Source organism: Bubalus kerabau, chromosome X (assembly GCF_029407905.1).
Source record: "Bubalus kerabau isolate K-KA32 ecotype Philippines breed swamp buffalo chromosome X, PCC_UOA_SB_1v2, whole genome shotgun sequence".
NCBI lineage: Eukaryota > Metazoa > Chordata > Mammalia > Artiodactyla > Bovidae > Bubalus > Bubalus kerabau.
Genome location: NC_073647.1, coordinates 153,067,337 through 153,088,898, shown reverse-complemented (window position 1 = coordinate 153,088,898; position 21,562 = coordinate 153,067,337). Strand labels below are relative to the sequence as shown.

At 43.2% G+C, this 21,562-nt stretch overlaps 1 protein-coding gene across 3 annotated transcripts in view; it reads left to right on the top strand.

Moving 5' to 3' along the window:
• The window catches only part of PIR (pirin), a 97,763-nt gene that overhangs the window by 19,904 nt on the left and 56,297 nt on the right, over window positions 1-21,562 (top strand). For all 3 annotated transcript variants that reach the window (XM_055563174.1, XM_055563173.1, XM_055563175.1), the window contains exons 4-5: window positions 17,250-17,333; window positions 19,818-20,024. In XM_055563174.1, coding sequence (XP_055419149.1) covers window positions 17,250-17,333; window positions 19,818-20,024 — 291 coding nt within the window. The remainder of the gene's footprint in view (window positions 1-17,249; window positions 17,334-19,817; window positions 20,025-21,562) is intronic.

Sequence of the window (21,562 nt, the reverse complement as noted above, 5' to 3'; positions counted from 1 at the left end):
GGAGGAAATTATGGTCACAGCTGAGCGCATGGATGGATGTTAGTGCATATGTTTACTTGGCATGAATTGAGGGTGGCACTAGTAGATTATAGAAAGGATACTAAAGTCTCCCTCATTCCAAGGATACCCCTTGGCACTGCCATGCTAAGAACATCAACCAAAAGTGTCTTACTTAAATGGCCAGATAGGTACTTCCCTGGCGGTCCAGTGGTTAAGACTCTGCCTTCCAATGCAGGGTGCACAGGTTCAAACCCTGTTTGGGAAACTGAGGTCCCACATGCCACATGGTACAGACAAAGAGAAAAAAAAAAGTAAATGGCTGGATAGAAAATAACTGTGAAAGTCACCTACTTTCCTGCACAAAGGCAATAACCAGATGTAATGTGGGGGAATCCCATTCATAATAACAATAAGAGCCCCATACAATTCCAGGGCAAAAACATTCTCCTTTAACCCAGTTACCTTACTTATAGCAATCTAATAATTTCCTGAAAAAAAAAAAGCCCAATATGAGAACAGTGGCTTGTTATACAAGTGTTTCTTCCAGTGCAATATTAAAAAGTTAAAAAAAGGAACGAAGTATCTAAAATAAAGGGGAGTGATTAAATATGTGGAGATTATATATCAGGAAATTATTATATACCTGAAAGTTGGAGTATTATGCAACATTGTAAAGGCAGATGTTATAAATAATTTACATTTTCATGAATCATGGTCTGTTTAAATGGAGGTTCATCATCCTTGGTACTACTGATAGTTTGGGTGGATCATTCTTTGTTGTGGGAGGGAGGGGGAGCTGTGCATTTTTGGATGTTTAGCAGCATCCCCATCCTCTTCTTACCAGATACTAATAGTACCTGTTTACCTCCAGTGGTGATAACAAAACATGTTTCTAGATACTGCCAACTGTCTGCTTTGGGCAGGGGGCCGCCACATTGTCCCCAGTTGAGAACTAGTGGTCTACTCGGATGTGTCCATACAGTGACATACAACCCAGCTGTTAGAAGAATGCCACAGCTTGATAGGTCCTGATAAAGAACAATCTCTGTGATAGTTGGAAAGCGGCAGAGGCAAAGTACAAAATTGTTATGGGATGATGTAGGACTTGTATAAAGAGCAAAGACTATACCTTTATTCTTTTTTACAAAATGGTTTATTATTTATTGTGTGGAAGATGGATTATTTGAATGGATGGTGACTTCCACAGATTACACTGATGCAAAGAAAATAAAGTCACAAAATTCACATAGCAATAATAGAAGATGGTTGTTAGAAAATGAACATACAATGACAGATACAAATACACATTCACAAAGCTTTTTTGAAAATTTAGTGACTTTTATATATTCCTAAGCTTCCCAGGTGGTTCAGAAGTAAAGAATCCTGCCAATGCAAGAGACCCAGTTTTGATCCTTGGGTCAGGAAGATCTCCTGGAGAAGGAAATGGCAACCCACTCCAGTATTCTTGCCTGGGAAATCCCATGGACAGAGGCGCCTGGTGGGCTATAGTCCATGGGGTCGCAAAGAATTGGACATGACTGAGTGACGCAGCAGCAGCAGCATATTCCTAAGATTGTACAGGTGTCGCCACTGACTCCAGCTGTTTCCATCACCCCCAGAAGACAGCCCTTACCCATTTGCAGTCACTCCGCATTACCACTTCCCCAAACCTCGGGCAACCACACTGTGTTTCTATGAATTTGCCTATTCTAGACACTTCATATAAAAGGAATTATACAGTCCGTGGTCTTTTGTGACTGGCTTCTTTCACTCAGCATAACGTTTTCAAAGCTCATCTATTGTAGTCCATATCAGAACCTTATTCTTTTTAATGGCTGACTAATAGTCCATTATATGGCTATGTCACGTTTTGTTTATCCACTCATCTCTTGATGACAACATATAAGTGGTTTCTACTTATACTTTGATTCTTGGGTATGCCTAGATTATCTCTGAAAGAATAACCAATAAGCTGGTAATGTACCTTCTGGAGAAGGTTACTGGTGGTGAGGGAGAGTGGGAAAGAATTAATTTTCATTCTAACCCTCTTTTTCTCTTTGTGCCATTAGAATTTTGAACCATGTGTATTGGTTATTTCAAATATTGATAATTTTGAAATTCCCTGTCCACTTGCTATATTTGAAGATTAAACAGTGCTCTTGTGGTTAGTGAAGGACCTGATGCTCACTTGCTCTCCGGGAACTCTTGTGGGTCTGCCCCTGCCACATAAGATCAACCTGGTTTGTGTTCTATTCTGGTCAATCAGATAAGCTAATAATATATGCCAGAGTGGAAGGGAGGGTATGATCTTAGGGCAGCTTTTTCTAGGAAATATTTGTGTACCATTAGAGGTGCCCATGAAATTTAAAATAGGGGTTTAAATTAAAAAACATAACTTTCTCCTCTACAGTATGTTCCCTGTCCAAAAGGAAATTACAATTGTGTTTATGTGTACATGGAAGCACACAAATGAGTTTAGAAGTGGGGGCAGAAGACTTCCAGTTTGCAAGAAAGTGAGAAAATAATTAAGGAGGAACAAGAGTGGTCCAGTGCCTGAAGTTTCATGTTCGGGGGTAGAACCTAGCATTTCTAACAGGTCTGGGAGGGCTTCAGGAAAAGTTTGGCCATTTAGTAAAACTGTAAGGGATAAGTTAGATGACTGCCTGGACAGCAGAGGAAAAAGTACAGGGCGTAGTATGGGGATAAACTAAAACCAGGGATTAGTTTAGGTAGAATTAAAAATTGGATGTGTAGGGCAGGGCACAATCTAAAGCTGTAGGTTGGTCCATCATTGGAGAAGGTCTTCAAAGGCAAACTGGATCTCTAGTTATGAATGAAAGGCCAATATTTATATCCTGAAGCTCCAGGGTTAATGCAGTCATTTTGAAATTGGAACTATCTTTAGTTTAAGAGTCTGGTTTTTAGACTGTGCCAGTGGTTCTCAAACTAGGGGTGATTTTGCGTACCCAGAGTCTTGTGGCAATTTCTGGAGACCATGCTGGTCATTCCAACTGGATGGTGCTACTGCCATCTAGTGGTAGAAGCTGGGAATGCCTCTGAATATTCTGCAGCGCCCAGTTTCCCAGCATAGGTCATATGAGGGAAAGTGGCAGTTTAATGGAAATGTTCTTCGAAAGTAGTCCAAATAAATTCCCAACAAATTTCCCCATCTGCCCCACTCGTACCCAATTACAGTTATAGACAGAAACCATTCATGTCTGAAAGACTACATTCCTAGAGTTCGTAAGTAGACAAATTCAAAATAATAAAGACGATAAACTAGTCTTTAAACATTCTTTTATGTTACCAAATATAAAATAATGCTTATTCATTGAGACTAAAAATAAGTCTAGAGTAAATTAGCATAGACCATTATAGGACAAAAAGCTTTTTCCAAATGTTCAACACTAGAGCAAAGAAAGATTCTTTGAAGTTATCCATCAGTAGACTCCAAATGAAATGCCTGACCACACAAGATTAAATGCATAGGAAATTTGTCATGCAGTAATATTAGCTACATGTTTTATGAGAAGCTTCACGTGCTTTCTCTACATTACCTCTAAACCTCCCAGCAACCCTGAAAGCAGGAATTGTTAGCTCCCCATTTTACAGATGAGAAAACAGAGGCCAAAGAAATGGTGACTTGTCAAACACACACACAGTCCATACAAGGCAGGCGGGCTCATCTAATCCAGGCCCACACCTGTCCCCTCTTCCATGCTGCTACTTCTGGAACAAAGTTTCCATTCTGTACCTCTGATAGTGTTTCTGTACAGTGACACATTAATACCATTAGAAGTAAGACTGCACGGGTGACGCAGATCCTCAGACTGCGACTACCTCATACTACCTGTTACTTAGTGTGGGACCCAGTGCTCTCATGGTTCAGGGACCTGATTTTCCTGCCTGTAAGTGCAAAGTAATACTCTCACTTCTCTGAACTTTGGGTATAATGAGGAAGTAGATTGGGTTAGTTGACTGTCTGAATACTTGGCCAGTCATTTAACTTCTTGTAGCAACAAGGAGCAGAGAAGGCCATGGCACCCCATTCCAGTACTCTTGCCTGGAAAATTCCATGGATGGAGGAGCCTGGTAGGCTGCAGTCCATGGGGTCGCGAAGAGTCGGACACAACTGAGCGACCTCACTTTCACTTTTCATTTTCATGCATTGGAGAAGGAAATGGCAACTCACTCCAGTGTTCTTGCCTGGAGGATCCCAGGGACGGGGAGCCTGGTGGGCTGCCATCTATGAGGTCGCACGGAGTCGGACATGACTGAAGTGACTTAGCAGCAGCAGCAGCAGCAGCAGCAAGGAGGTGTTCATGATCTAGGAATAATGTGATAGTTAACAAAATGGTGCTTTATTTGTTTGTGACCTTTTACTACAACCTAAAGATTCTTTTCCTCATCCTGTACACTGTTTTGTCCCAGCCACACCAGCTTTTTACCAATATTTCAGACTTTTAAAAATATTTATTTATTTTTAATTGAAGGATAATTGCTTTACAGTATTGTGTTGGTTTGTACCAAACATCAACATGAGCGATATTCCAGTCTTTTAAGGACTAGCTGGGGAGGGGGGCTGCCTCCTCCATAAATTACTCCCCTGTTCCTCTAGATTCTTCATCATCAAAATTGATCTTTATTCTCTCTTTCCAGTGGGGCTAATCGTACTTCTGTTTAGCATTTGTTCCTCTAAGCTGCCTGTTTTGGTAGTGTTTCCCGTGCTGGAACTGCCAGTTGTTCCCTGAAAGTAGGGAAGGGATAATCATTGCGTTCCTTCTGGGTGCTTTCTGCTGCTGCTGCTGCTAAGTCGCTTCAGTCATGTTCGACTCTGTGCAACCCCATAGACGGCAGCCCACCAGGCTCCCCCGTCCCTGGGATTCTCCAGGCAAGAACACTGGAGTGGGTTGCCATCTAACTTCCCATTAATGAGTTTGTGATGACATTGTCTCTTCTGCAGGCTGCAATGAAATAAAAAGAGAAAGAGATTTTAAGAAATTTAAAAATTTTAAAGACAAAAGAAAGACAAAATCCCTCTATCAGACCCCCTTATTATAAAGTGTTTTATTGCTTCTTGAAGGCCAGAATAATGAGAACTGTGTCCCAGTAGCATCAAGTGCAATGAACACATTCACAGGGAGTTTCAGAAATTAAATCCTTACAATGAATTGAATCTGGAATAATAAGAAATCACCCATCAAAAAGTGTCAGCTGCTTAATTAAATATTATAATGAAATTTTAACAAAATATTAAAACAAGAGGGAAATTGACAGGATTCCCTTAAATCTGTCTCTGTAAGAGCCTTGTGCACCCAGGCCTGCTTAGGACCATGTGTGTGGAGGAGTGTTTTCAGGCTCTTCTTTGTTTGGTGTTGGCCTTAACAATTTTTAACTAGAGGCTGCTGGGCAGAAAAACTCCCTTCTACCCCACAACACAGCCCCTCACTTAATGACTAGAGGGAAGCCTGCTATGTGGACATGTAATCTTTGAGCAGAGACAATGTGCTCAGGCTAGAAGACAGTCTTAGTTAGCAGTTGATCTTTTCACAACACATCTCTGGTTTGGTGAGAACTGATTTTAGAAAAACAGCACAAGTCACAACGACCAGCAGAGGGCACTGTTGAGCAACAATGCTTTGAACGACCCACTTTACGGGCTGGGTGCAGGCACCAAGCTTTTATATGTGGGAAACGGGTCATCCTAGAAGCTGGCACACCGTTCCCGTGAGCCCCTTTCAGTATAACATGGGAGATGACACAGTGGATGTGAATGCCTTGACTACAGTTTTACAGAATGGAGGTGACATCAATTAAGAAGTTGGCAAGACAATGGCATGGGGAGCCTAGGGTACTTTGTCTGAAGGGATTCCCCCAGATGGTTGAGTGGGGTTTGAAGAGGAAAGGTGTTTCTGAATCTGGGCTCCTCGAAGCACCTGGAAGATTCTCAGAGAGTTTGCAGTTCAACCTGAGTAGAGTTGGGAATGTGATCATCATAGAACCTCGACGTGCATGTCTGAAATTTTAGTCAGAGTGAAAGGAAAATTAGTGGATTTGGGAGACTTACAAATGAGAGCAACAGAAAAATAGAAAAGGTAGATTGCTCTCAAGTCAGTTGTGGGAGCGCTGGCTACCCTGGCAGCTCCTGTCAGCTCGCCTCCAAGGCAGGCACGATGCTTTCAACACCTCAGAGACAGAAAATGTTAAATCCTTGTTCTGCTACTATTAATTGTGTAACCTTAATCACATTAAGACACCGTTTTTTCATCAGTAACATGTAGGTAATATATTCTCAGGACCATATGCTTTGTGAATGCCAAAATACAAATTCAAGAGGCTGCCCCTCCTTCCTTCCACAAATCTTCAGTGTCAGCTATATGTTCTAACCTTCAGGAAGTGTCATTTTCTTAGGGAAGACAGACAATAAATGAATAACCAAATTATTATATATAATTATTATATGTTAATTATAGAGTGCCCTTCATGGAAAAGCTAGGAAGAAGAAATGATCGGAATAGAAGGATTGAGACTAGATTGACCAATTAGATTGGCTGGTTGTGGGGTGGCCTCTCTTAGGGAGTGACATTTAAATGGAGGCCTGAACGAAGTGAGGACACAAACCATGAGAATATTGAGGGAAATACATTCCTGAGGTCAAGAGAGGACTCAACGAACGGGATCTTGGCTCAAGGAAATGTGGCAAACATGTTGATTCTAGAACTTACTGAACACTTGTGTGTTTTGCACACATCACCTGGGTTAGTCCTCACCACACTTGGTGAGCTCATGGCCTAGGTCTCTGTTTTAAACGAAGAAACCGAGCCTCGGAGAAGTTAAGGATTTCACCCCACATCTCACACCTAGTGAATAACTAACAAAGCCCAGACTCCACCCAGGGTCTCAGTACCTGAGCGGTACTTGAGGCAGGGCCGTGCCAGCAGGGGGCAGTGTTGGCAGGATCCCAGAAGCACTGGCGCCTCCGGGGTTGTAACAGGGAATTTCAAGGCAGGACCCAGCAGAGCTTTTAAAGGTTTGGGTTTGCCCCTTGGCTGAATACCTAAAGAGTGTTGCTCATCTGTTCCTCTTTTGTGCAACGACCTTTTGGCACTTGTGAAGGTATTTTTGTGAGGTTGGGACTGGATGAGCCAGCTAAGGGGTGGTGTGCAATTTTCAGGTTTCTCAGTGATTGCTCAAGAAATTAAAACATTTTTGTAAAATAACTAAGGTCCTGAATTGTATGGATTCAAACATTCTGTTTCTGTCCTTGAAAATCAGTTAGCCGCCTCAGTTACGCAAGATGTTCCTTGCTGGCCTCTCTCATCAGCCATGACCTTAACCCATGTTTTTGTTTTGTTTTTCTCTTTTTCCTACTCAGCTACCAGTAGAGAATATAAAAGCACCATTTTAGGGCAAATGGAAATTAAAACAGAGTTTAATCTAGAATATAAACTTTTTCTTTTAAAGAATACATTTTGCATCTGTAGCAGTGAATGAAGTCATGATACTCTCCTTCCTAAGTACCATCCACAAAGAAACAGCAAACTATTTGGTGCTGTAATTCTTCAGAATTAATTTATAACTCCTTGAGGAACACCTTCTCTAAGCTTCATACTGCAGGTGACACTTTTCTTTCATTACTGTTGTGGGTTTTTTGTCTTTCCCTTTGCAAATACAAACACAAACAAGTAAGAACTGACAAGGAAGCATAAATATTTAGTAAAAACCCATAGAAAGTTTAGGATCAGGAGGAGGAAAGGACGCAGCAGGACCAGGACGCACCTCAAGTCCTTTAAGAAAACACCTGTTTCAAATTACAGATTTCTGTCTTAATTAGACATTCACAATTCTTGAGTTTAAACATAACACTCCCAATTCCATCAACCACCCACGGCAATTCTCCAGGTGTTCACGATTATGTAATGTCCTAAAAAATCTGGATTGTGTCAATTCTCAAAGTACTGCCTGAGCTTTTTTTTTTTAAATCCGCCACAGACGTTATTTTATCATCTAGTGTAGCAATTACAGCACTTAGCAAAAGTAAATAAATAAAAAATAGTAAAGTTTCCTCGGTTTCTGATTTTTCTTCCCCCAAAGGCTAAAAGTGTGTTTTTTCCTTTAAGTAGTAAAAGGTAGGCATTATGGACTCAGTAAAGTGTCATTGCCTAGACTTCTCTAATTTTATGGTATTTAGGATAGGTGAAATGCTGTTTACTTTGGTATTACCGGAGAAAAGAAGACACATTTCCCTAGTGGCTCAACTGGTAAAGAATCCGCCTGCAATGCAGGAGACCTCAGTTTGATCCCTGGGTTGGGAAGATCCCCTGGAGAAGGGAAAGGCTACCCACTCCAGTATTTTGACCTGGAGAATTCCATGGACTGTATAATCTATGGGGTCACAAAGAGTCAGACATGACTGACTTTCACACTCACACCACAAAAGTAAAGAAAATGGGGAGATAATGATTTTTTCATTGTTTTAGAAACAGTGTTGGAATTGCTCTCTAAAATTTGGAAAACAAACAAACAAAAAAAACTCTTTAGATATCCATGTAAATTTTCATCTTTAAATGAGTCATGCTTCCCACAATTTACTTTTGAAAGTTGCCTGACATATTTTTAGATGCTTAACAACTTCAAAGCCCCTAGATTTGGATAATTAAAAAATCTTGCAGGACGGAAAGAACATGATTTGAAAGAGACTCCTTTGAGAATCCAAAGGGGAGCTTCAGTGCAAGCAGAATGAAAATTGCCTTTATTATGCAGTTATTTTAATTAAAAATGCATGCATATCAGGAAAAGGAAAGCAATTCTAAACACCACACCATGTAGTTGGGCTGGTTGTTTGAAATTTGGAAGCTATTTATTTGTCCTCTGAAATTTTTAAGCGTGTATGGAGTCCTAAGTGTCTAAGTCTTATTTTGATATGAGTACCCTCTATGATAATTCCACATCTTTTCCACCTAGTAACATATTAAAGTCAGAGCTACCTGTGTTGTCCTCACAGCTAATAGCGAGTTATTCTTCTGATTCTTAGTGTTCTGCTTTGTGTCTCATGCCTTCCTGTCCAGCCCCAGGTCATCTACACAGGGAACCAGTATTCAACAGCATCTGTGTAGAATAAAGCATATCATTACTTCCATTCACTGATTAGTGGCAGCACCTTTTATTTCCTCCAAATAAAAATAGTTTCCATTGTAAAAAAAGTACTCATTGCAGAAAACTCAGACTATCAGAAAAGAAAGTAGATAATAAAATATACCTGCAATTCCACCCTTTGGAGATGCCCTTTAATCGCATTTTGGTGCATGTACATCTGGGCACTTACAGGAATACACAACATGACTGGGTATAGTTTTATTTAAATAAACCCATTTCAGTGCATCTTTGCATTTGATCCCTTTAACTATAATTGCTGTTCTGTAGCCTGCTTTTCTGATTAAATAATATTTCATTTGTCTGTGATGGTGAATAAAGATCTGTATTACTTTTTAACAGTTGCATAATAATATTCTCTTGTATGGCTGTACCATCATTTATCCGAGAGGAATATTAACCACCTCAGATATGCCAATGATACCACTCAAATGACAGAAAGCGAAGCCTCTTGATGAGAGTGAAAGAGGAGAGTGAAAAGGCTGGCTTAAAACTCAACATTAAAAAAACTAAGATCACGGTATCTGGTCCTATCACTTCATGACAAATAGATGGGGAAAAAGTGGAAACAGTGACAGATTTTCTTTTCTTGGGCTCCAAAATCACTGCTGACAGTGACTGCAGCCATGGAATTAAAAGACGCTTGCTTCTTAGAAGAAAAACTGACAAACCTAGACAGCATATTAAAAAGCAGAGACATTACTTTGCCGACAAAGGTTCATAAAGTCAAAGCTGTGGTTTTTCCAATAGTCATGTATGTATGTGAGAGTTGCCCATAAAGAAGGCTGAGCACCAAAGAATTGATACTTTCAAGTTGTGGTGCTGGAGAAGACTCTTGAGAGTCCCTTGGACAACAGAGAGATCAAACCAGTCAATCCTAAAGGAAACCAACCCTGAATATTCATTGGAAGGACTGATGCTGAAGCTGAAGCTTCAACGTTTTGGCCTCCTTATGCAAAGAGCCAACTCATTGGAAAAGACCCTGATGCTGGGAAAGATTGAAGGCAGGAGGAGAAGGGGGTGACAGAGGATGAGATGGTTGGATGGCATCACGGACTCAATTGGACATGAGTTTGAGCAAACTCTGGGAGATGGTGGACAGGGAAGTCTGGCATGCTGCAGTCTATGGGGTGGCGAAGAATCAGACATGACTTAGTGACTGAACAACAACAAGAGCCCTGTTAACATCCAGATTGTTGCTGTCTTTTTGCTACCATAATAAACATTTCAAGATAGATACGTGCAGACATTTTGTATTCTTGTTGTCTCCTTAGATTAAAATCTTTGAAGTATAGTTTTTAAATTCTTAATCCATTTGGAACACGTTTCTGTACAGGAGTGGGTAGCCATTCCCTTCTCCAAGGGATCTTCCCAACCCAGGGATCAAACCCAGGTCTCCCACATTGCAGGTGGATTCTTTACCAGCTGAGCCACAAGGGAAGCCCAAGAATATTGGAGTGGGTAGCCTATCCCTTCTCCAGTAGATCTTCCCAACCCAGGAATTGAACTGGGGTCTCCTGCATTGCAGGTGGATTCTTTACCAACTAAGCTATCAGGGAATCCCTTTCTGTATATAGTGGGGGCTTACTCTCTTTTTGCTGAGAAATAAAATACTGCCTACCGTATCCATAAACGAAGGATGTCACAGTCATCAGGATTGTGGCTATCTCTCCTGGTGAGCTGGTGAACCCTGAGGAAACTCAAGAAGTAAAGAATATATGCCATCTAGCAGTCATCAGGGGGCTTCCCATGTGGCTCAGTGGTAAAGAACCCACCTGCCAATGCAGGAGATGCATGTTGGATCCCTGGATCAGGAAGATCACCTGGAGAAGGAAATGACATCCCACTCCAGTATTCTTGCTTGGGAAATCCCATGGACAGAGGAGTCTGATGGGCTACAGTCCATGCAATCGCAAGAGTCAGACACGACTTAGTGACTAAACCACTACCACCACCAGCAGCCATCAGACTGCAGCCACTCCCTATGGTGAGCCCTGAGGAAACTCAGGATACGAAAACATAGGATACTGGCCCCAAATAGCTGAGGTGCATATCAAAGGAATGATTTCAGTGAAGTTAGACTCTTGCATCTTCCCACACACAGAAAAGCACTAAATTCCTTAACTTGAGATATCTAGTTTTCTTTGATTGACGGTTATCTTTTGTTCCTACTACCTGCCCTTCGTTGCACAGCTCCTATAACTAGCTCCCCCTTTGCTGCCTCAAAGCAGTTCTCTTAGGGTTCCTTGAGATACTGCTTCCCAGGCTGGAAGTCCTAAAAATGTCTGCCAAATAAAACATAACTCTCAACTTCTAGCTTGTGAATATTTTTTTAGTTGACATTTCATATAGTCAGTCTCTTGTTGCAACAATACGATTTATTGGAAAATGCATCCCTTGGCCCCCTGATTTGAAATTTCTGTGATTATATGTTAGTTTCTCCTACAGATGAGTCTCCTTTATTCCTGTGTCAGTGTTGCATTGTTGCCATTATGATCGCAAGTTCCCAAGCAGGGGTTTTAGACTTAAAATCTAATCAGAGTTCTCCCGAGAAATAGAACCAATTGGATACCCAAAGACCATGTAAGAGCAGATTTATTATAGGAATTGGCTCACATGATTAAGGAAGGTGGGCAAATCTCACAGTCTGCCATCTACAAGCTGGCCCTGGTCCAAGGGACTGACTGCTGATGTAAGTCCCAGAATTTGAAGACTGAGAACCTGGAGTTTTGATGTCTGAGAGCAGGAGAAGATAGGCGTCTCAGCTGAATAAGAGAGAGCATGAACTCACCCTCCCTCTACCTTTTGTTCTGTTCGAGCCCTCAAAGCATTGGATGTACCCACCCACATTGGTGATGGTGGAACATGTATCTTCAGTCTGCTGAGTCAAATGCTAATCTCATCCAGAAGCACCTTCACAGACGCTCCCGGACATAATGTTTTACCTACTGTCTGAGCATCCCTTAGCCCAGTCAAGTTGACAACATAAAATTAACCACCACAGTCTAGATCCTCTAGTTTCTGTAGCCATTTGCCTGTCACCTGCTGAGATAAAGGTCACTGCCAAGGCAGTCCTGTACACAGTATATACCCAAATGACATTGTTCTGCAAGACGACACATGAAGAGTCCTCATGTCACCCAGCTTGATTTTCACTGTAGTAAGTGCTCTACAAATACTTGTTTTCAAGATCCAGCACTCAATAAATTTACTCCAGAAGAGCTGGGTTTATTATAAGGCTGCAGTGTAAGATTTCAGCAGCATGACAGTAGCAGGTCTTAAATTGCCCTTAATTGGGAGTATGAAGAGACAGCATAAATAATGGCCTGTTTTCCCAGCCTGGATTCTGAATGATTTCAGATGAAAGAGTAAGAAAGATAGATAGCAGACAAAAATAGACCTTAATTTCCAATAAAGATGATCCTGTCAAATAAGGCTTATGCCTGCAGGCAGCTTGGCTTCTGAGTGAGGTGAAGTGAAGTTGCTCAGTTGTGTCCGACTCTTTTCGACCCCATGGCCTGTACCAGGCTCCTCTGTCCATGGGATTTTCCAGGCAATAGTCCTGGAGTGGACTGCCATTTCCTTCTCCAGGGGATCTTCCCAACCCAGGGATCAAACCCGGGTCTCCTGCATTGTAGACAGATGCTTTACTGTTTGAGCCACCAGGGAAGCTTCCAAATACCACACCTGAAACTGAGGCAAACTGTTCCGATCTCACTGGATGTGCTGGAGCTGGTCCTTCTCATACAGGCGAAGAGCGAAAGAGGACCCTGGCCTTCTGTGGGCAGGCTGATTCCCAAAGAGGAAGGGGAGAGGCAGGGTTCAGTATAGAAGAACAGTTTCTTTTAAGTCGACCAATCAGATCAAGCTGTTCCCTTCCAACCTTGGAGGGGTGGGCGAGCTGCAGCAAGAATTGAGGAGTGTTAAGTCCATGGGCGGAGAAGGCAATGGCACCCCACTCCAGTACTCTTGCCTGGAAAATCCCATGGACGGAGGAGCCTGGAAGGCTGCAGTCCATGGGGTAGCTAGGAGTCGGACACGACTGAGTGACTTCACTATTACTTTTCTCTTTCATGCATTGGAGAAGGAAATGGCAACCCACTCCAGTGTTCTTGCCTGGAGAATCCCAGGGACAGGGGAGCCTGGTGGGCTACTGTCCATGGGGTCGCACAGAGTCGGACACGACTGAAGCGACTTAGCAGCAGCAGCAGCAGCAAGTCCATGGGATCACAAAGAGTCGGACACCATTGAGCGACTGAGTAACTGAACTGAATTGAATATTAATGGAGTACCCTCCGTGGGGAGGGAGATACATCACAAAGGGCAGTGGAGGTTTTCCCTAACACTTTGTGGAAGGCCCTGCCCTGCTTATGGAGCAGGGATTGCATGATAAAGGAGGCCAAGATCGTGGCTGAACTAAACATGCGTTAAGTGCTGTACTTGGTTTTATTTTGTGGCCCCCTTCTTGTCTCTCTAGGCTTATCTCTTGCCATTCCTGTTCCTTGAACGAGAGATGATCTTCCTTACTTCTTGATCTTCATGTATGCTGGAACACACTCCTGGCCCACCTTCACTGTCATCTTTTTTGTCTGGCTTACTCCCATCCCTCCTTAGGCTTCACTTCCTCTGAGAAGCTTTATCTGGCACCCAAATGTGAGCTAAATCCTTCCTGTGCTCCTCACAGTAAATCCTTCCAATGATTATTCAGGACTGATTTCCTTTAGGATTGACTGGTTGAATCTCCTTGCAGTCCAAGGGACTCTCAAGAGTCTTCTCCAACATCACAGTTCAAAAGCATCAATTCTTCAGCACTCAGCCTTCTTTATGGCCCAACTCTCACATCCATACATGACTACTGGGAAAACCACAGCTTTGACTCTACGGATCTTTGTTGGTAAAGTAATATCTCTGCTTTTTAATACACCCTCTAAGTTTGTCATAGCTCTTCTTTCAAGGAAGTGTCTTTTAATTTCATGGCTGCAGTCACCATCTGCAGTAATTTTGGAGCCCAAGAAAATAAAGTCTCTCACTGTTTCCATTGTTTCCCCATCTATTTGCCATAAAGTGATGGGACCAGATGCCACGATCTTTGTTTTTTTGAATGTTGAGTTTTAAGCCAACTTTTTCACTCTCCTCTTTCACTTTCATCATGAGGCTCTTTAGTTCCTCTTTACTTTCTGCCATAAGGGTGGTATCATCTGCATATCTGAGGTTATTGATATTTCTCCTGTCAATCTTAATTCCAGCTTGTGCTTCATCTAGCCCAACATTTCACATGATGTACTCTGTGTATAAGTTAAATAGCAGGGTGACAATATACAGCCTTGACATACTCCTTTCCCAATTTGAAACCAGTCTGTTGTTCCATGTCTGGTTCTGACTGTTGCTTCTTGATGTGCATACAGATTTCTCAGGAGGCAGGTCAGGTGGTCTGGTATTCCTATCTCTTGAAGAATTTCCCACAGTTTGTTGTGATCCACACAGTCAAAAATTTTAGCCTAGTCAATGAAGAAGAAACAAAAAGAATTCTCTTGTTTTTTTTTTTTTTGTGATCCAGTGGATGTTGGCTATTTGATCTCTTGATTCCTCTGCCTTTTCTAAATCCAGCTTGAACATCTGGAAGTTCTTGGTTTATGTACTGTTGAAGATTAGGTCTATTTTTTATGCCTTAGGATAAAGCAAAAACAGACTACAAAAAAAAACCTGGCCTAGATATGTATAATGGGTTCTTGTATGGAGGAGGAAATAATTTTTGTGTAAAATAGTGGTGTCTGATGTATATGCTGAGACCTTTATAAATATTTTTCTTCTCTTACCTCTTGGGTATATTTTTTTGTTTTTCTTCTTAAAATGTAGTATTTTTACTCTGTTTCTTTTTGTAGTTTTAGAGAGTTGTGATTTGTTGGTAAAAAGTATTATCTGTTTTTAAGTACTGGTTCAAATTGCTGTATTTTGTGGACTGGGTCTTTGAGCCAAAATTAGATCTGGGTTACATAATTACAAGAGATGTTGGGATTTTAATTGCAGACGACATTTTTGGTTTCGTTTGTTTAAATAATGGTTAAAGAGAATTTTGAAATAAAATTTCCAACATTAAAAGGATAAACACATTAAACTTTAAAAGAAGCACTCAGTTCAGTTCAGTTCAGTCGCTCAGTCATGTCCAACTCTTTGTGACCCCATGAATCGCAGCACGCCAGGCCTCCCTGTCCATCACCATCTCCCGGAGTTCACTCAAACTCACGTCCATCCAGTCGATGATGCCATCCAGCCATCTCATCCTCTGTCGTCTCCTTTTCCTCCTGCCCCCAATCCCTCCCAGCATCAGAGTCTTTTCCAATGAGTCAACTCTTCACATGAGGTGGCCAAAGTACTGGAGTTTCAGCTTTAGCATCATTCCTTCCAAAGAACACCCAGGGCTGATCTCCTTTAGAATGGACTGGTTGGTTCTCCTTGCAGTCCAAGGGACTCTCAAGAGTCTTCTCCAACACCACAGTTCAAAAGCATCAATTCTTCGGTGCTCAGCTTTCTTCACAGTCCAACTTTCACATCCATACATGACCACTGGAAAAACCATAGCCTTGACTAGAAGGACCTTTGTTGGCAAAGTAATGTTTCTGCTTTTCAATATGCTATCTAGGTTGGTCATAACTTTTCTTCCAAGGAGTAAGCGTCTTTTAATTTCATGGCTGCAGTCACCATCTGCAGTGATTTTGGAGCCCAAAAAAATAAAGTCTGACACTGTTTCCCCATCTATTTCCCATGAAGTGATGGGACCAGATGCCATGCATAGCTATAATATGAAAACTTTGTCCAATAATGCAAATGATCAGAGTTGTCATCCATAAGCCAGAAGCAGGGAGCCACACGTGGTTTGTAGCTAAACATGGTTTGGCAGATACCTTTCAGAACTGTTGAGGCTCATTGGTATTTCTTGTTGGCATTACAGGTGAATTTCATAAGTGTGTACAAAATAAGCAAAATGGAAAGTTGAATCTAAATAGAGTTGTACAGAGAGGGCCCCAACCTCAACATACACATGATGTTTTAAGCTTTTAGTATTAAGTTGTGTATTTCAAATGTTACCATGTCCTTGGGGTAGTGTAAAATCCTTTCTAAGTATTTGGTGCCTTTTTCATCTTTGTTAGTTAGGATAATCACAGTAGTTTTTTAAATACGAATTTTAGAGATGCTTGATTTTTTCCTTTTAGTGAAATCATGAATTAAGAAGGGCTTGATTTTCTTGTGCAGTTTAAAATTGATGTCATCTCATTTTGCCCAGAGATACCATGATTGCAGAGGCTCCCAGGAAGGTTTTGCTCTCCACACAAAATGCCTACCATAGATGGATGCCGATATCCAGGTTTATTTATCAAGATCAGTGTTATCAAGTGAAACTTTCTATAAAGATGGAAATGCCTTATCATCTGCACTGTCCTACTATGGTGGCCACTAGTAGGGCTGTTGTACAACTCGAATTGTGACTAGAGTACAGTTGAGGACCTGAATCTTACATGTTGTTTAATTTTAATTACTTTAAACTTAGCCACTTGTGGCTAGTGGCTCCCCTGACGGACAATTCAGAATTTCAGCATGGACAGTGCTTTTAGATTTAATACAGACACGCCTCTGGAAAAGTCAACTTGAATTTCTGTGAAATCATTTGACATATCTTGCCAGCATTTATTGAACAATTTTGTGGGTGTGCGTGCCTGGTCCTCTGGATTTCTCCAGTCAGCTTGTAGAGGAAGGTGTGGAGGTCTGATCTCTCTCCTCCCACACACCTCTGTCAGCATGGTCTCGGTAACAGGGTTCCTGCTGTCTCAATGGGAGCTTTCTCTCTTCACCCTGAGCTCTGGAGCCCCTCTCACCCAGCCAGGGGCTCTGCTTGCTCAGGGCTGCTTCTGCCTGGAGGAAGGGGCTCCCATTTGAAATTCTCTCAAAGATGTTGCCTGGCCTAGCAGGGCCCTGTCAACTGAGGTCCATCCCCTCAGCTCACCTGGCAAGTTTTCCTAAACACATTTTTAATGGAAAAAGTGAACAACTCTTCACAGCTCTCCAACACCTACTTTTTCTTCTGTTCCACCCCCCCAAAGGTATCTTACCTCCTGGAAGGGGGCAGCATGGCCCATGAAGACTTCTGCGGACACGCTGGTCAGTTGAACCCGGGAGACCTGCAGGTATGGCCAAGAAGAGGAATGGCTGATGGTTCATAGTCGTTGGCTGTTGCTGATGACCCCACCCACGTCTGGTACCTTCTCGCGTCCCTGCTCTGTCTGTTGCGTCCTGGACTTCTCCCTTCCTATGGCTCCTTGCACTCCACCTGGAAACTTGTGCAGGGCTCTTGTGTTCTTCTCTCATGCTTCCCTAAACCCCCCACAGTCATTTTTTAGCTCTTACCTAAGTCTTTTTCTTATGTTTCTCAAAAGAGTAATCACGAGTCACTGTCTCAGCTGCCTTCTCTTCCACCCTATCCTCCACTCATTGAAGTCAGGGTTGGCCTCTCAGAACTGCCCCCAAACCTTTCCTGAAGCTGTCCAGGTCCTGGTCACTCACAATGTCCCAGTTGCCACATTCACTGCTCCAGTTTCTGTCCTCATCTTTCTAGACCTCTCTGCTGTCTTTGAGAAGGTTTTATATCTTCCAGTTCATTTTCAGGGTAGGTATTGTCACTTAAGAATATGACCCAAGCCCTGCCACCATACTAGTCCTGTCAGAAACGTGTTACAGTTAAAATTCCCAGGGAGTGCTTAGGTCATTTTTGCCAGTTTTTATAAGCCTGGACTCTATATCAGGTACTTTCTGGGATTATTTACATATTTTGTGGGATGACAGCTGCAGATATTTGAATTGTGGCATTTCAGTGAACACGAGATTGAAAATGAAAGTCATTCTGTCCTGTCCGACTCTTTGTGACCCCATTGACTATACAGTCCTTGGAGTTCTCTGGGCCAGAATACTGGAGTGGATAGCTCTTTCCCTTCTCCAGCAGATCTTTCCAACCCAGGAATCGAACCAGGGTTTCCTGCATTGCAGGAGGATTCTTTACCAACTGAGCTATCAGGGAATGAGATGTGAGAGTTGGAGTATAAAGAAAGCTGAGCACCAAAGAATTGAGGCTTTTGAACTATGGTGTTAGAGAAGACTCTTTGACAGTCCCTTGGACTGCAAGGAGATCCAACCAGTCCATCCTAAAGGAAATCAGTCCTGAATATTCACTGGAAGGACTGATGCTGAAGCTGAAACTCCAATACTTTGGCCACCTGATGCAAAGAACTGACTCATTGGAAAAGACCCTGATGCTGGGAAAGATTGAGGGCAGGAGGAGAAGGGGACGACAGAGGATGAGATGGTTGGATGTCATCAATGATGCGATGGACATGAGTTTGAGTAGGCTCCGGGACTTGGTGATGGACGGGGAGCCTGGCATGCTGCAGTCCATGGGGTCACAACGAGTCGGACATGACTGAGTGACTGAACTGAACTGAACTGAGATTGAAAGGCAGAAAAGCAAAAGGGCAAAGAGTCATGGCCCAAAGGTCAACAGTAACATCTCACCAGAGCAGAACGTAAAGTGTAGCTCTGACTGGTTGTGACCCTAGAAGTGGGTTCTTCCACCCTCCATGCAGGAGTTCTAATGTGCCTTGGCATGGATCCCAGCAGGATTGAGCCTCAGGTGCCCACAGATGCAACCTGCTCATTAACCCCCATTTTGGCTTTCTCCCTTGTCTGGCTTGCTCTTCCTTTCTTTCTGCAGCACTTTCTAGATGAACTCCTTGCACTGGAGACCTGTCTCAGGATCATCTGTGGGAGAAGCCAAGCTGAGACAGACAGGAGACCTACCTGTTGTTTTCTAGCTCTTCATCTCCAGATCCTAAGCTTGGCATCTGGGGCTGGCCCCTCATATGCTCCTTCTAACTAAGAAGGAAATGAATGCATGCAAGATCTGCACAGTAGTGGAGGCAGTAACTTTCTCCAGGTAGTGAGGACTCCATTACAGAGTCGAGCCAACTGACTCAAGTCAGCTGTCTGGGGTGTGGTGGAGTTTGTGGGCCTCCACATGTACCATGCGCCCGTCCTCCATCCTGCCATGGGCACGGCCCTCTGCCCATGGAAGGGCCTCTCCCAAGGTGGTGCTCCCTCCTGCTGCGTGGCCCACACTTGAGGGTTTGTTGATGTGAGGATAGAAGAGCCTCCATCTGGGACAATTCTAAAGTTTCATCCAATTCCAGAGCTCCCTGCTGGATCAGCCGAGGCCTCCACTGTAGCTGCACTGGTGATTGGCTTCTCTTCGTGCCCCTTCCTGCTTTTCTCACTGATTAAGATGCATCTCCTGAGAGCCCTCCCCAGTTTACCCTCTGCCTGCAACTTCCCATCTCAGAGGGCAACCTGAGACTCAGAGATGCCAAAGAGGGGGTTCTTCCACCTCTGTGAATGCCCGAGCTGATGCTTTGATTTCACACTCGGAGGCACGGGATGCATTTGGAAAACCAGAAAGGGCCCCAGCAGTTGCCACTGTCATTTTGTTATCCCTCATGGTGCCTGGGGACTTGGAAAGCAGCACTTGTAAGGTGCCTGGCTTAGTTACTGGGGTGTAATCGTCCCACCTCCCGGCTCATTACAGGCCAGGTCACACTTCCTTCTTGTCGCTCTGGTATTTGCAGTGGATGACCGCGGGCCAGGGCATCGTGCACGCTGAGATGCCTTGCTCAGAGGAGCCAGTCCACGGCCTACAACTGTGGGTTAATTTGAGGAGCTCACAGAAGATGGTGAAGCCTCGGTACCAGGAACTGAAAAGTGACGAAATCCCTAAACCCAGTCAAGATGGCGTGACCGTTGCTGTTATTTCTGGAGAAGCCCTGGGAATCAAGGTAAGCCACGCCATGGGGTGTTTGTGAAAGCTGAGGTGCGTGGCGACACGACACTGGACCACTCTGGGTCTGCAACTCTCACCGAGTTTTTCACAGTTCCCATCTCGTGGGGTGGACTTGCTTCGGAGGTGTCAGAGTAAGTGCACTCTAAGGGAACCTGGAAGTTTTTTGCCATGTGCTAACCCTTAGAGTTAGGAAAATTATAGGAAAGCAAGCTCGTGTAAAAAATTCAGTAAAAAAGCAGTTTTCAAGATTCATCTTAACATGTGTGCAGATTGGGTCTGTTTCCTTTCATTTATAGTATAGTCTTAGATTAGAACAGTGCGTTTCAGAAACAAGATCCAAAACTGACTCTACTCCCTGAAGATACATTTAAATTATTTGTGCTCAACTTAGGAAGGACCATATATTGCTACATCATAGAAAGGGTTTGTTTAAATTGACTTGAACATTTATTTAATCCATTTATGTCTTATTGTTGTTGTTCAGTCCCTCAGTTGTGTCCGGCTCTTTGTGACCCCACGGACTGCAGCACACCAGGCTTCCCTGTCCCTCACCGTCTCCCAGAGTTTGCTCAAACTCATGTCCATTGAGTTGGTGATGCCATCCAACTCATCTCATTCTCTGTCATCCCCTTCTCCTCCTGCAAAGCCCTTTATGTCTTATACATTCTTCTTAACTGAGACTTTATATTTCGCTTCTGGGTCCCACCTTTTAATCGAATGAGATCAATTTCAGCTAAATTTCATGGACAGATGTTGGTACGGAAAGGGTATGGTCAGGACTGCGTTAGTCACATACCTGCTTCCCGGGAGCTCTGGGTTCCTAGCTAGGTCGTGTGGTCTCTTAGGTGAGGTTCCACAGAGACAGACCCAGAGGTGAGCACTCCTCTGGCAGTGGTTTTAAAGGGAGTGTCCCTTGGGGAACAGAAACAGGAACCCGGACAGTAAAGGGAAGGTAGCTGAGCAAGGGTGTCATCTCAGGCAGAGTCCCAAAGAGGACTCGGACTCGAGAGGATCAGTCTGCCCCACCCCGGGCAAGGGAGCCGGGCTTTCGTGCTCCCTTTCCCCAAGTTATTACTTACGGCCATTGGTTTGGGGTGCGTGGCACAGAAATGGTTAAAAAGGATGGACAGGGAGATCCGGGAGAGGCTGAGACCTCCAGTTCCCCGCTTGCTACCTGTTGTCTATTTTCGGTTGTCTGTTAACCCCTTCAGTGGCATCAACATATGGGGACCCACTTTGCAATTCTTTGTGCAACCAGCCCTTAAAGCTATTTTAAATGCTAATTTAAATAAATTTAAATTTTGTTTATATGCACCCACAGGGATGGCGGCTGGGCAGTGGGATGCACCTCGTGGTTAGCAAGTTGGTCGTGATTATTGGTGAGGACTTCCTGGTTTTTATATTTCCTGTGCTGCAACCGCAGTTCTTTCCTGTCCTGCGTCCTTGCCTTGTTTCCAGTGCAAATAGAAGTGATTGAGGAAAAGCATATCAAACTTCACTCCCTATGAAGCATTCATAACTGACTGCTGCCTG